The 11,507-nt window shown below is 63.5% G+C and overlaps 1 protein-coding gene across 2 annotated transcripts; it reads left to right on the top strand.

The window, feature by feature from the left end:
* The first annotated feature begins 45 nt into the window (after positions 1-45).
* On the top strand, positions 46-11,471 carry TAFAZZIN (tafazzin, phospholipid-lysophospholipid transacylase). Of its 2 annotated transcripts, XM_086871048.1 has the most exons (10): positions 46-201; positions 1,980-2,108; positions 2,801-2,846; positions 3,830-3,915; positions 5,319-5,399; positions 6,762-6,803; positions 7,609-7,671; positions 8,416-8,468; positions 9,372-9,449; positions 11,088-11,471. In XM_086871048.1, exons 1-10 carry the CDS (start codon positions 93-95, stop codon positions 11,202-11,204), a joined length of 804 nt encoding a protein of 267 aa, XP_086727174.1. In that variant the 5' UTR covers positions 46-92; the 3' UTR covers positions 11,205-11,471. The 2 variants fall into 2 exon arrangements, with proteins under 2 accessions (XP_086727174.1, XP_086727175.1); XM_086871049.1 differs by lacking the exon at positions 8,416-8,468.
* Positions 11,472-11,507: the final 36 nt, after the last annotated feature.

Here is an 11,507-nt window from a genome sequence, read left to right as displayed (position 1 = left end):
GGCCTGTGGGGGGGAGGGGAATTTTGGGGGGGGTCCCGGGGGGGTTTTGGGGGGTCCCGGGGGGGGTCTGGGGTCGCAGCCCCCCCCCGAGGATGCCGCTGGCCGTGCAGTGGCCGTTCCCAGCGGAGCCGTCGCGGCGCTGGGCCCTGGCGAGCCGTTTGGTCACGGGCCTGGTGGGCACCTACAGCTGCGTGTGGACCCGTGAGTGACCCCCCCCTCAAAATAAAACCGCACCGGGAGGGGGGTCCTGAGGAGGAGACCCCCCCCAAAATCCCGCCCGAACCCACCCTGGTCACCCCCAGAACCCCTCCAATCACATTTGGGGAGGGGGGGGTTTGTTATTTTTATATTTTTAGGTTTTTACGGTAGATTTGGGACCCCCCCCCCCCCCCCCCAGCCGCTTTTAGATCATCTGGGACCTCTCCCCAAATTGCCCTGAGCACCCCCTGTGTGTCCCCCCAGCTCCTTTGGGACGCCCTGAAAGCCTTCAGACCCCCCCAAAACACCCCCAGGACCCCCCCAGGACCCCCCAAAACTCCCCCAGCCCCCCCAGGAACCCCCCAGGACCCCCCAAAACCCCCCCAGCCCCCCAGGACCCCCCCAGGACCCCCCAAAACCCCCCCAGGACCCTCTAGGACCCCCCAAAATCCCCCCAGCCCCCCAGGACCCCCCCAGGACCCCCCAAAAACCCTCTCCAACCCCTTTAAGACCCCTTGAGACCCCCTCCCCCGGGCCCTTTGGGACCCCCCCAGACCCCTGGAGACCCCCCCAGACCCCTTGAGACCCCCCAAAATCCCCCTCTAACCTCTTTAAGACTCCCCCCAAACCCCTGGAGACCCCCCCAAACCCCTGGAGACCCCCCCAGACCCCTTTAAGACCCCCCCAGACCCCTTGAGACCCCCCCAGACCCCTTGAGACCCCCCCAAACATCCTCCAAACCCCCAAAACTCTTCAGCCCCCCCCCCAAATTCCTCCTCCAACCCCTTTATCCCCCCCCCAGCTCCCTGGGACCCCCCCGAGACCCCTTGGGACCCCCACAGACCCTTTGGGACCCCCCCCCAGACCCCTTGAGACCCCCCCCAGACCCCTGGAGACCCCCCCAGCTCTTTTAGACCCCCCAAAACTCTTCAGACCCCCCCAAAACCCTCTCCAGGACCCCCCAAAATCCCCCTCCAACCCCTTTAAGACCCCCCCAACCCCCTGGAGACCCCCCCCAGATGCTTTGGGACCCCCCAAAATCCCCCTCTAACCCCTTTAAGATTCCCCCAGACCCTTTGGGACCCCCCCCAGACCCCTTTAAGACCCCCCCAGACCCCTTGAGACCCCCCCAAACATCCTCCAAACCCCCCAAAACTCTTCAGCCCCCCCCCCAAATTCCTCCTCCAACCCCTTTATCCCCCCCCAGCTCCCTGGGACCCCCCCGAGACCCCTTGGGACCCCCCCAGACCCTTTGGGACCCCCCCCCCAGACCCCTGAAGACCCCCCCAGCTCTTTTAGACCCCCCAAAACTCTTCAGACCCCCCCAAAACCCTCTCCAGGACCCCCCAAAATCCCCCTCCAACCCCTTTAAGACCCCCCCAGACCCCTTGAGACCCCTCAAAATCCCCCTCCAACCCCTTTAAGACCCCCCCAGACCCCTTGAGACCCCCCCAGACCCCTTGAGACCCCCCAAAATCCCCCTCCAACCCCTTTGGGACCCCCCCAGACCCCTTGAGACCCCCCCCAGACCCCTTTAAGACCCCCCCAGACCCCTTGAGACCCCCCCAGACCCCTTGAGACCCCCCCCAACTCCTTCAGACCCCCCCAAACATCCTCCAAACCCCCCAAAACTCTTCACCCCCCCCCCCAAATTCCTCCTCCAACCCCTTTATCCCCCCCCCAGCTCCCTGGGACCCCCCCGAGACCCCTCCCCAACCCCACTAAAACACCTCCGAGGGGCTCTGGGACCCCCCAGAAGCCCCCCCGGGACCCCTCCCCAGGGTACCTGAACCGGCTGCGGGTTCACAACGCCGAGGTTCTGCACGAGCTGGTGGAGGGGAGGGGTCCCGGGACCCCCCTGCTGACCCTGTCCAACCACGCCTCCTGCATGGACGACCCCCACCTGTGGGGTACGGGCTGGGGGGGGGGTCCTGGGGGGTCTTAGAGGGGTTCGGGGGGGTCCTGGGGGGGTCCTGGGGGGTCCTAGAGGGGTTTGGGGGGGTCCTAGAGGGATTTGGGGGGTCCTGGGGGGGTCCTGGGGGGTCTTAGAGGGGCTTGCGGGGGAGTTGGGGGGGCCTAGAGGGGTTTGGGGGGTCCTGGGGGGGTCCTGGGGGGGCTTGGGGGCTCCTGGGGGGGTTCTGGGGGGGCCTAGAGGGGTTTGGGGAGGTCCTGGGGGGGCCTAGAGGGGCTTGGGGGGGAGTTGGGGGGTCCTAGAGGGGTCCTGGGGGGGGTTTGGGGGGTCTTAGAGGGGATTGGGGGGGAGTTGGGGGGGTCCTGGGGGGGTCTTAGAGGGGTTTGGGGGGGTCCTGGGGGGTCCTAGAGGGGTTTGGGGGGTCCTGGGGGGATCCTGGGGGGTTCTAGAGGGGTTTGGGGGGATCCTTGGGGGTCCTAGGGGGGTTTGGGGGGGAATTGAGGGGTCCTAGAGGGGCTTAGGGGGAGTTGGGGGGTCCTGGGAGGGTCCTAGAGGGGTCCTGGGGGGCTTTGGGGGATCCTAGAGGGGTTTGGGGGGCTCCTGGGGGGCTCCTAGAGGGGCTGTGGGGTTTTGGGGGGGTCTCTGGGGGTCTTTTTGGGGGGTCCCCGTGACCCCTCCCACCCCCCCCAGGGTCCCTGAAGCTGCGGCACGTCTGGAACCTGCAGAGGATGCGCTGGTCAGGGGGGCTGGGGGGTCCTGGGGGGCTTTTGGGGGGTCCTGGGGGGCTTTGGGGGGTCCTGGGGGGCTTTTTGGGGGGTCCTGGGGGGCTTTTTGGGGGGTCCTGGGGGGCTTTTTGAGGGGTCCTGGGGGCTTTTTGAGGGTCCTGGGGGGCTTTTGGTGGATCCTGGGTGGATTTGGGGGGGTTTTGGGGGGTCCTGGGGGTCTTTGGGGGGTTCTGGGTGGATTTGGGGGGGGTTTGGGGGGTCCCAGGAGGGTCTGGGGGAGGTCCCAGGGAGTTTTGGGGTGTTCTGGGTGGATTTGGGGAGGTTTTGGGGGGTCCCAGGAGGGTCTGGGGGGGTCCTAGGTGGGTTTTGGGGGGTCCCAGGGGATTTTGGGGGAGGTCTGGGGGGTCCTGGGAGGTCTCAGGTGCCCCTCGAGGGGATTTTGGGGCGGTTTTGGGGGTCCCAGGATGGATTTTGGGGGTCCCAGGATGGATTTTGGGGGTCCCAGGATGGATTTGGGGGTCCCAGACGCTCTGGGGGTGTCCCGGGGGGGGTTTTGGGGGTCCCAGGAGGGATTTTGCGGGTCCCAGGGAGGTTTTTGGGGGTCCCAGGGGGGTTTTTGGGGGTCCCAGGGAGGTTTTTGAGGGTCCCAGGATGGATTTTGGGGGTCCCAGGGAGGTTTTTGTGGGTCCCAGGATGGATTTTGGGGGTCCCAGACACTCTGGGGGTGACCCTGGGGGGTTTTTGGGGGTCCCAGGATGGATTTTGAGGGTCCCAAGATGGATTTTGGGGGTCCCAGGGAGGTTTTTGGGGGTCCCAGGGAGGTTTTTGGGGGTCCCAGGATGGATTTTGGGGGTCCCAGGATGGATTTTGGGGGTCCCAGGGAGGTTTTTGGGGGTCCCAGGATGGATTTTGGGGGTCCCAGACGCTCTGGGGGTGTCCCAAGGGGGGTTTTTGGGGGTTCCCGGCGCCCCCTCCCCACATTTGGCCCCCCCAGGACCCCCACGGCCGCTGACATTTGCTTCACGCGGGAGCTGCACTCGCTCTTCTTCAGCCTGGGGCGCTGCGTGCCCGTGTGCCGCGGTAACGGGGGAAACTGGGGAAACTGGGGGGACTGGGGGGGACTGGGGGGACTGGGATGGACTGGGACGGACTGGGGGGAACTGGGGGGGACTGGGACGGACTGGGGGGAACTGGGGAAACTGGGGGAACTGGGGGGACTGGGACAGGGACTGGGGGGAACTGGGGGGAAACTGGGGGGACTGGGGGGGACTGGGGGGACTGGGGGGGACTGGGGGGACTGGGAGGGGACAGGGACGGGCTGGGGGGGAAACTGGGGGGACTGGGGGGACTGGGGGGGAAACTGGGGGGGAAACTGGGGGGACTGGGACAGGGACTGGGGGGCACTGGGACAGGGACTGGGGGGGACTGGGGGGGCTGGGGGGGACTGGGGGGGATTGGGGGGGACTGGGGGGGAAACTGGGGGAACTGGGGGGGACTGGGACAGGGACTGGGGGGGCTGGGGGGGCTGGGGGGACTGGGGGGGGACTGGGGGGACTGGGGGAACTGGGAGGGACTGGGACAGGCTGGGGGGCAACTGGGAGCACTGGGGGGGGCTGGGGGGACTGGGGGGGCTGGGGGGGACTGGGGGGGAAACTGGGGGGGGGCTGGGAGCACTGGGGGGAAACTGGGGGGGTCTGGGGGGAACTGGGGGGGACTGGGGGAACTGGGGGGACTGGGGGGACTGGGGGGACTGGGGGGGACTGGGGGGGCTGGGGGGGACTGGGGGAACTGGGGGGGACTGGGACAGGAACTGGGGGGGACTGGGAGGGACTGGGGGGGCACTGGGATGGACTGGGAGCACTGGGAGTGCTGGGACAGGGACTGGGGGGACTGGGGGGGCACTGGGGGGCACTGGGAGGGGGCTGGGATGGACTGGGAGCGACTGGGGGGGACTGGGAGCACTGGGAGCAGAACTGGGAATGCACTGGGAGCACTGGTCTCTCTCCAGTCCATACTGGGAGGCTCTGGGTGATTCCCAGTCCATACTGGGAGGGCTGGGGTGATTCCCAGTCCATACTGGGAGGACTGGGACGGTTCCCAGTCCATACTGGGAGGCTCTGGGTGATTCCCAGTCCATACTGGGAGGTTCCCAGTCCATACTGGGAGGTTCTGGGCGGTTCCCAGTCCATACTGGGAGGCTCTGGGTGATTCCCAGTCCATACTGGGAGGGCTGGGGTGATTCCCAGTCCATACTGGGAGGCTCTGGGCGGTTCCCAGTCCATACTGGGAGGCTCTGGGTGATTCCCAGTCCATACTGGGGGGCTCTGGGGTGATTCCCAGTCCATACTGGGGGGCTCTGGGCCGTTCCCAGTCCATACTGGGAGGTTCCCAGTCCATACTGGGAGGCTCTGGGTGATTCCCAGTCCATACTGGGAGGTTCCCAGTCCATACTGGGAGGCTCCCAGTACCGAACTGGTGCGCAGGGGACGGCGTGTACCAGCGGGGGATGGATTTCATCCTGGAGAGGCTCAACCAGGGGGACTGGGTGCACGTGTTCCCCGAGGGTAACTGGGATGGACTGGGAGGGACTGGGATTGAACTGGGATTGAACTGGGATTGACTGGGATGGACTGGAATGGACTGGGAATGGGGTGCACGTGTTCCCCGAGGGTAACTGGGATGGACTGGGAGGGACTGGGATTGAACTGGGATGGACTGGGAGGGACGGGGAGGGACTGGGATGGACTGGGATGGACTGGGAGGGACTGGGATTGAACTGGGATGGACTGGGAGGGACGGGGAGGGACTGGGATGGACTGGGAGGGACTGGGAATGGACTGGGAGCACTGGGAGCACTGGGAATGGGGTGCACGTGTTCCCCGAGGGTAACTGGGATGGACTGGGAGGGACTGGGATTGAACTGGGGTTGACTGGGATGGACTGGGATTGAACTGGGATTGACTGGGAGGGACTGGGATGGACTGGGATGGACTGGGATTGAACTGGGATGGACTGGGAGGGACTGGGATGGACTGGGATGGACTGGGATTGAACTGGGATGGACTGGGAGGGACTGGGATGGGGCACTGGGAGCACTGGGAGCACTGGGAGGGACTGGGATGGACTGGGATGGACTGGGATTGACTGGGATGGACTGGGAGGGACTGGGATTGAACTGGGATTGACTGGGATGGACTGGGAGGGACTGGGATTGAACTGGGATTGACTGGGATGGACTGGGATGGACTGGGATGGGCACTGGGATTGAACTGGGATGGACTGGGAGGGACGGGGAGGGACTGGGATGGACTGGGATGGACTGGGAGGGACTGGGATTGAACTGGGATGGACTGGGAGGGACGGGGAGGGACTGGGATGGACTGGGAGGGACTGGGAATGGACTGGGAGCACTGGGAGCACTGGGAATGGGGTGCACGTGTTCCCCGAGGGTAACTGGGATGGACTGGGAGGGACTGGGATTGAACTGGGATGGACTGGGAGGGACTGGAATGGACTGGGAGCACTGGAAATAGACTGGGATGGACTGGGAGCAAAAAACCAGGAGAAAAACGGAGAAAAAATGGGGAAAATATGGAAAAAAAATGGGAAAAGTCTGAATTTTGGGGCAAAATTGATGGGGAATTGGGGATTTGGGGACACTGGGATGGACTGGGATGGACTGGGAGGGACTGGGATGGACTGGGATGGACTGGGATGGACTGGGGGGAACTGGGAGGGGTCCCTGGGAGGATTTTGGGGTCCCTGGGGGGATTTTGGGGTCTCTGGGATGGATTTTGGGGGTCCCTGGGGAGGATTTTGGGGTCCCTGGGGGGATTTTGGGGTCTCTGGGATGGATTTTGGGGTCCCTGGGGAGGATTTTGGGGGTCCCGACCCCCCCCAGCCCCATTTTTCCTCCCCCCCCCCAGGGAAAGTGAACCTGGGCCAGGAGGTCGCGCGCTTCAAATGGGGTGAGACCCCCAAAAACCCCCAAAACCCCCCAAAAATCCACCTGGGACCCCCCAAAAAGGCCCCAAACCCCCCCAAAAACCCCAAAAACCCCCAAAAAATCCACCTGGGACCCCCAAAATCCTCCCAGAAATCCCCCAGGAGGTCCCAAAGCCCCCCCAAAATGTCCCAGGGGGTCCCAAAATCCCCCAAAATCCCTCAGGGGGTCCCAACATCCCCCCAAAATCCCCCAGGGTGTTCCAGAACCCCCCCAAAAAACACCCGGGACCCCCAAAATCCTCCCCAAAATCCACCTGGGGGTCCCAAAGCCCCCCCAAAATCCCCCCAAAATGCCCCAAAGGGTCCCAAAACCCCCCCAAAAAACACCCGGGACCCCCAAAATCCTCCCCAAAATCCAACTGGGACCCCAAAATCCCCCAAAAATCCCTCGGGGGGTCCCAAAGCCCCCCCAAAATGCCCCAGGGGGGTCCCAAACCCCCCCCAAAATCTCTCAGGGGGTCCGAAAGCCCCCCCAGAATCCGCCAGGGGGTCCCAAAGCCCCCCCAAAATGCCCCAAAGGGTCCCAAAGCCCCCCCAAAATGCCCCAAAGGGTCCCAAAGCCCCCCCAAAAAACACCCGGGACCCCCAAAATCCTCCCCAAAATGCCCCAGGGGGTCCCAAAGCCCCCCCCAAAATCTCTCAGGGGGTCCCAAAGCCCCCCCAAAATGCCCCAGGGGGTCCCAAAGCCCCCCCAAAATGCCCCAGGGGGTCCCAAAGCCCCCCCAGAATGTCCCAGGGGGTCCCAAAGCCCCCCCAAAATCCCCCCAGGCATCGGGCGGCTCCTGGCCGAGTGTCGCCGGGACCCCGTGATCCTCCCGCTCTGGCACGGGGGTGAGTGGGGGGCTCCGGGGGTTTTGGGGGGCTCTGGGGGGGTTTTGGGGGGGTTTTGGGGGGATTTTGGGGGGCTCCAGGGGGTTTGGGGGGCTCTGAGGTCTCGGGGTGACTGGGGGGGAGGAGAAGGAGAAATTTTGGGGGGTACAGGGAAGGTTTTTGGGGGTTTTGGGGGGGTCCCAGGATTTTTTGGGGGGGTCCTGGGGGTTTTGGGGGGTCCTGGGGGGTTTTGGGGGGGTTTTGGGGGGTCCCAGGATGTTTTGGGGGGGTCCCAGGATTTTTTGGGGGGGGTCCCGGTTGTTTTGGGGGGGTCCTGGGGGGTTTTGGGGGGGTTTTGGGGGGTCTCAGGATGTTTTGGGGGGGGCCCCAGGGGTTTTGGGGGGGTCCTGGGGGGTTTTGGGGGGGTTTTGGGGGGTCTCAGGATGTTTTGGGGGGTCCTGGAGGGGCTTTGGGGGTACGGGAAGGAGTTGGGGGGGCACATGGGGGGGTTTTGGGGGGTCCTGAGGGGGTCCCAAAGTATTTGGGGAGGGTCCCAAGATATTTTGGGGGGTCTCAGGGTGTTTTTGGGGGGTCCCAAGGGGGGTTTTAGGGGGTCTCAGGATGTTTTTGGGGGGTCTCAGGCTGTTTTTGGGGTATCTCAGTCGATTTTGGGGGGGATTTTGGGGGTCTAAAGTGGGGGGGGGGAGGGCGAGGGGACCCCGATATTTGAGGAGGGGTCTCCCAGTTGTGCCCCCTCCCCCCCAGGGATGAGCGATGTCCTCCCCAACTGCCGGCCCTACGTGCCCCGGGTGGGGCAGGTGAGGGGGGCCGGGGGGGTTTTGGGGGTCTCGGGGGGGTTTTTTTGGGGTCTCTTTGGGGTTTTTTGGGGTCTCTTTGGGGTTTTTTGGGGTCTCTTTGGGGTTTTTGGGGGTCTCTGGGGGGGTTTTGGGGGTCTCTGAGGGGGTTTTGGGGGGTCTCGGGGGGGGTTTTTGGGGGTCTCGGGGGGGGTTTGGGGGTCTCTGGGGGGGTTTGGGGGGTCTCAGGGGGAGTTTGGGGGTCCCTGAGGGGGTTTGGGGGTCTCAGGGGGAGTTTGGGGGTCTCGGGGGGGGTTTGGGGGTCTCTGGGGGATTTTTTTGGGGGTCTCTGAGAGGTTTTTTGGGGTCTCTTTGGGGTTTTTTGGGGTCTCTTTGGGGTTTTTGGGGTCACTGAGGGGTTTTTTGGGGTCTTTGTTGGATTTTGGGGGGTTTTTGGTGGGGTTTTTTGGGGGTTTCTGAGGGGGTTTTGGGGTCTCTTGGGGAGTTTGGGGGTCACTGAGGAGTTTTTGGGGGTCTGTGGGGTTTTTTTGGGGTCTCTGGGGTTTTTTGGGGGTCTTTGGGGTCCCCGTGGGGTTTTTGGGGTCTCTTTGGGTTTTTTTGGGGTCTCTGAGGGGTTTTTTGGGGTCTCCGTGGGGTTTTTGGGGTCTCTTTGGGGTTTTTGGGGTCACTTTGGGGTTTTTTGGGGTCTCTTTGGGGTTTTTGGGGTCACTTTGGGGTTTTTGGGGTCTCTTTGGGTTTTTTTGGGGTCTCTGAGGGGTTTTTTGGGGACTCTTTGGGGTTTTTTGGGGTCTTTGTGGGGTTTTTTGGGGTCTCTTTGGGGTTTTTGGGGTCTCTTTGGGGTTTTTTGGGGTCTCCGTGGGGTTTTTGGGGTCTCTCTCCCCACCGCCCCCCGTTTCTGTCCCCCAGCACATCACGGTGGTCGTGGGGCGCCCGTTCAGCGTCCGACCCCTCCTGGAGCGGCTGCGCAGCGAGGGGACCCCCACGGTGGGTGTGGGGCTGCCCCATAGATCTGGGGGGGCTGGGACCCCCTCGTGTGGGGCTGCCCCATAGATCTGGGGGGGCTGGGACCCCCACATTGGGGGCTGCCCCATAGATCTGGGGGGGCTGGGACCCCCACATTGGGGGCTGCCCCATAGATCTGGGGGGGCTGGGACCCCCTCGTGTGGGGCTGCCCCATAGATCTGGGGGGGCTGGGACCCCCACATTGGGGGCTGCCCCATAGATCTGGGGGGGCTAGGACCCCCACATTGGGGGCTGCCCCATAGATCTGGGGGGATTCTGACCCATAGATTTGGGGGGTTTTACCCAGAGATTTGGGGTTCCTGACCCATAGATTTGGGAGGCTTTGCCCCATAGATTTGGGGGGTTCTGACCCAGAGATTTGGGGTCTTTTACCCCATAGATTTGGAATATTTTGCCCCATAGATTTGGGGGGGTTCTGACCCATAGGTTTGGGGTTCCTGACCCAGAGATTTGGGGGGATTCACCCCATAGATCTGGGGAGGTTTTACCCCATAGATTTGGGGTCTTTTACCCCATAGATTTGGGAGGTTTTGCCCCATAGATCTGGGGGGGTTCTGACCCATAGATTTGGAGTTCCTGACCCATAGATCTGGAAGGTTTTGCCCATAGATTTGGGGGGTTCTGACCTATAGATCTGGAACGTTTTACCCCATAGATTTGGGAGGTCTCACTCCATAGATTTGGGGGGTTCTGCCCCATAGATTTGGGATTGGAACCCCATAGATTTTAGCATGTGTCTGACCCATGGATTGGGAGCAGCTCCTGCTCTGCCCCATAGATCTGTGCATCCCCCAGCCCCACAGATCCAGTTCCCAGCCCCACAGATCCAGTTCCCAGCCCCATAGATCCATTTCCCAGCCCCACAGATCCAGTTCCCAGCCCCACAGATCCAGTTCCCAGCCCCATAGATCCGTCCCTCCCTGCCCCACAGATCCGTCCCTCCCAGCCCCATAGATCCAGTTCCCAGCCCCATAGATCCATTTCCCAGCCCCACAGATCCGTCCCTCCCAGCCCCATAGATCCGTTTCCCAGCCCCACAGATCCGTGGCTCCCAGCCCCACACATCCCCAGTTCCCAGCCCCATAGATCCGTGGCTCCCAGCCCCACACATCCCCAGCTCCCAGCCCCATAGATCCATTTCCCAGCCCCACAGATCCGTCCCTCCCAGCCCCATAGATCCGTTTCCCAGCCCCACAGATCCAGTTCCCAGCCCCATAGATCCGTCCCTCCCAGCCCCATAGATCCGTCCCTCCCAGCCCCACACATCCCCAGCTCCCAGCCCCACAGATCCGTCCCTCCCAGCCCCACAGATCCGTCCCTCCCTGCCCCATAGATCCATTTCCCAGCCCCACACATCCCCAGTTCCCTGCCCCACACATCCCCAGTTCCCAGCCCCACAGATCCATGGCTCCCAGCCCCACACATCCCCATTTCCCAGCCCCACAGATCCGTCCCTCCCAGCCCCACAGATCCATTTCCCAGCCCCATAGATCCATTTCCCAGCCCCATAGATCCGTTTCCCAGCCCCACAGATCCGTCCCTCCCAGCCCCATAGATCCATTTCCCAGCCCCACAGATCCGTCCCTCCCTGCCCCACAGGTGGAGCTCCGGAAGGCGCTGACCGATTTTGTCCAGAGGGAATTTGAGGCTCTGCGGGGCCACGCCCGGACCCTTCACCCCCGCCCCATAGCGGGGACGGACCCCCCTGCCCCATAACTCGGGGGGTTCTGCCCCATAGCAAAGCCCTGCCCCATAAATGGGGGGTTTTGCCCCATAAATTGAGGGTTTTGCCCCATAAATTGAGGGTTTTGCCCCAAAATTGGGGGGTTTTACCCCAAAATTGGGGGGTTTTGCCCCAAATTGGGGGTCCTGCCCCATAGCAGGGGGTCCCTGGTGGGCTCCCTGCCCCATAGAGGGGGGATCCTGCCCCACGGCGTCCCCCCCACAACTGTGCACGGTGCCAATAAAAGAAGGTGGAACCTCGGGGGTCTCTCTGGAGGATTTTTGGGGGTCCCAAGG

The sequence above is a fragment of the Cyanistes caeruleus genome, chromosome 34 (genome assembly GCF_971803275.1).
Source record: "Cyanistes caeruleus chromosome 34, bCyaCae1.hap1.1, whole genome shotgun sequence".
NCBI lineage: Eukaryota > Metazoa > Chordata > Aves > Passeriformes > Paridae > Cyanistes > Cyanistes caeruleus.
The sequence above is the reverse complement of the archived record's forward strand: the minus strand, read 5'-3'. Positions and strand labels throughout refer to the sequence as shown.

What these genes read in the sequence shown, in the direction of transcription:
- TAFAZZIN (XM_086871048.1), top strand. Translation starts at nt 93, where the DNA reads ATGCCGCTGGCCGTGCAGTGGCCGTTCCCAGCGGAGCCGTCGCGGCGC. An exon ending in CTACAGCTGCGTGTGGACCC is followed by an intron (nt 202 to 1,979) that starts GTGAGTGACCCC and finishes ACCCCTCCCCAG; the next exon opens with GGTACCTGAACCGGCTGCGG. An exon ending in AACCTGCAGAGGATGCGCTG is followed by an intron (nt 2,847 to 3,829) that starts GTCAGGGGGGCT and finishes TGGCCCCCCCAG; the next exon opens with GACCCCCACGGCCGCTGACA.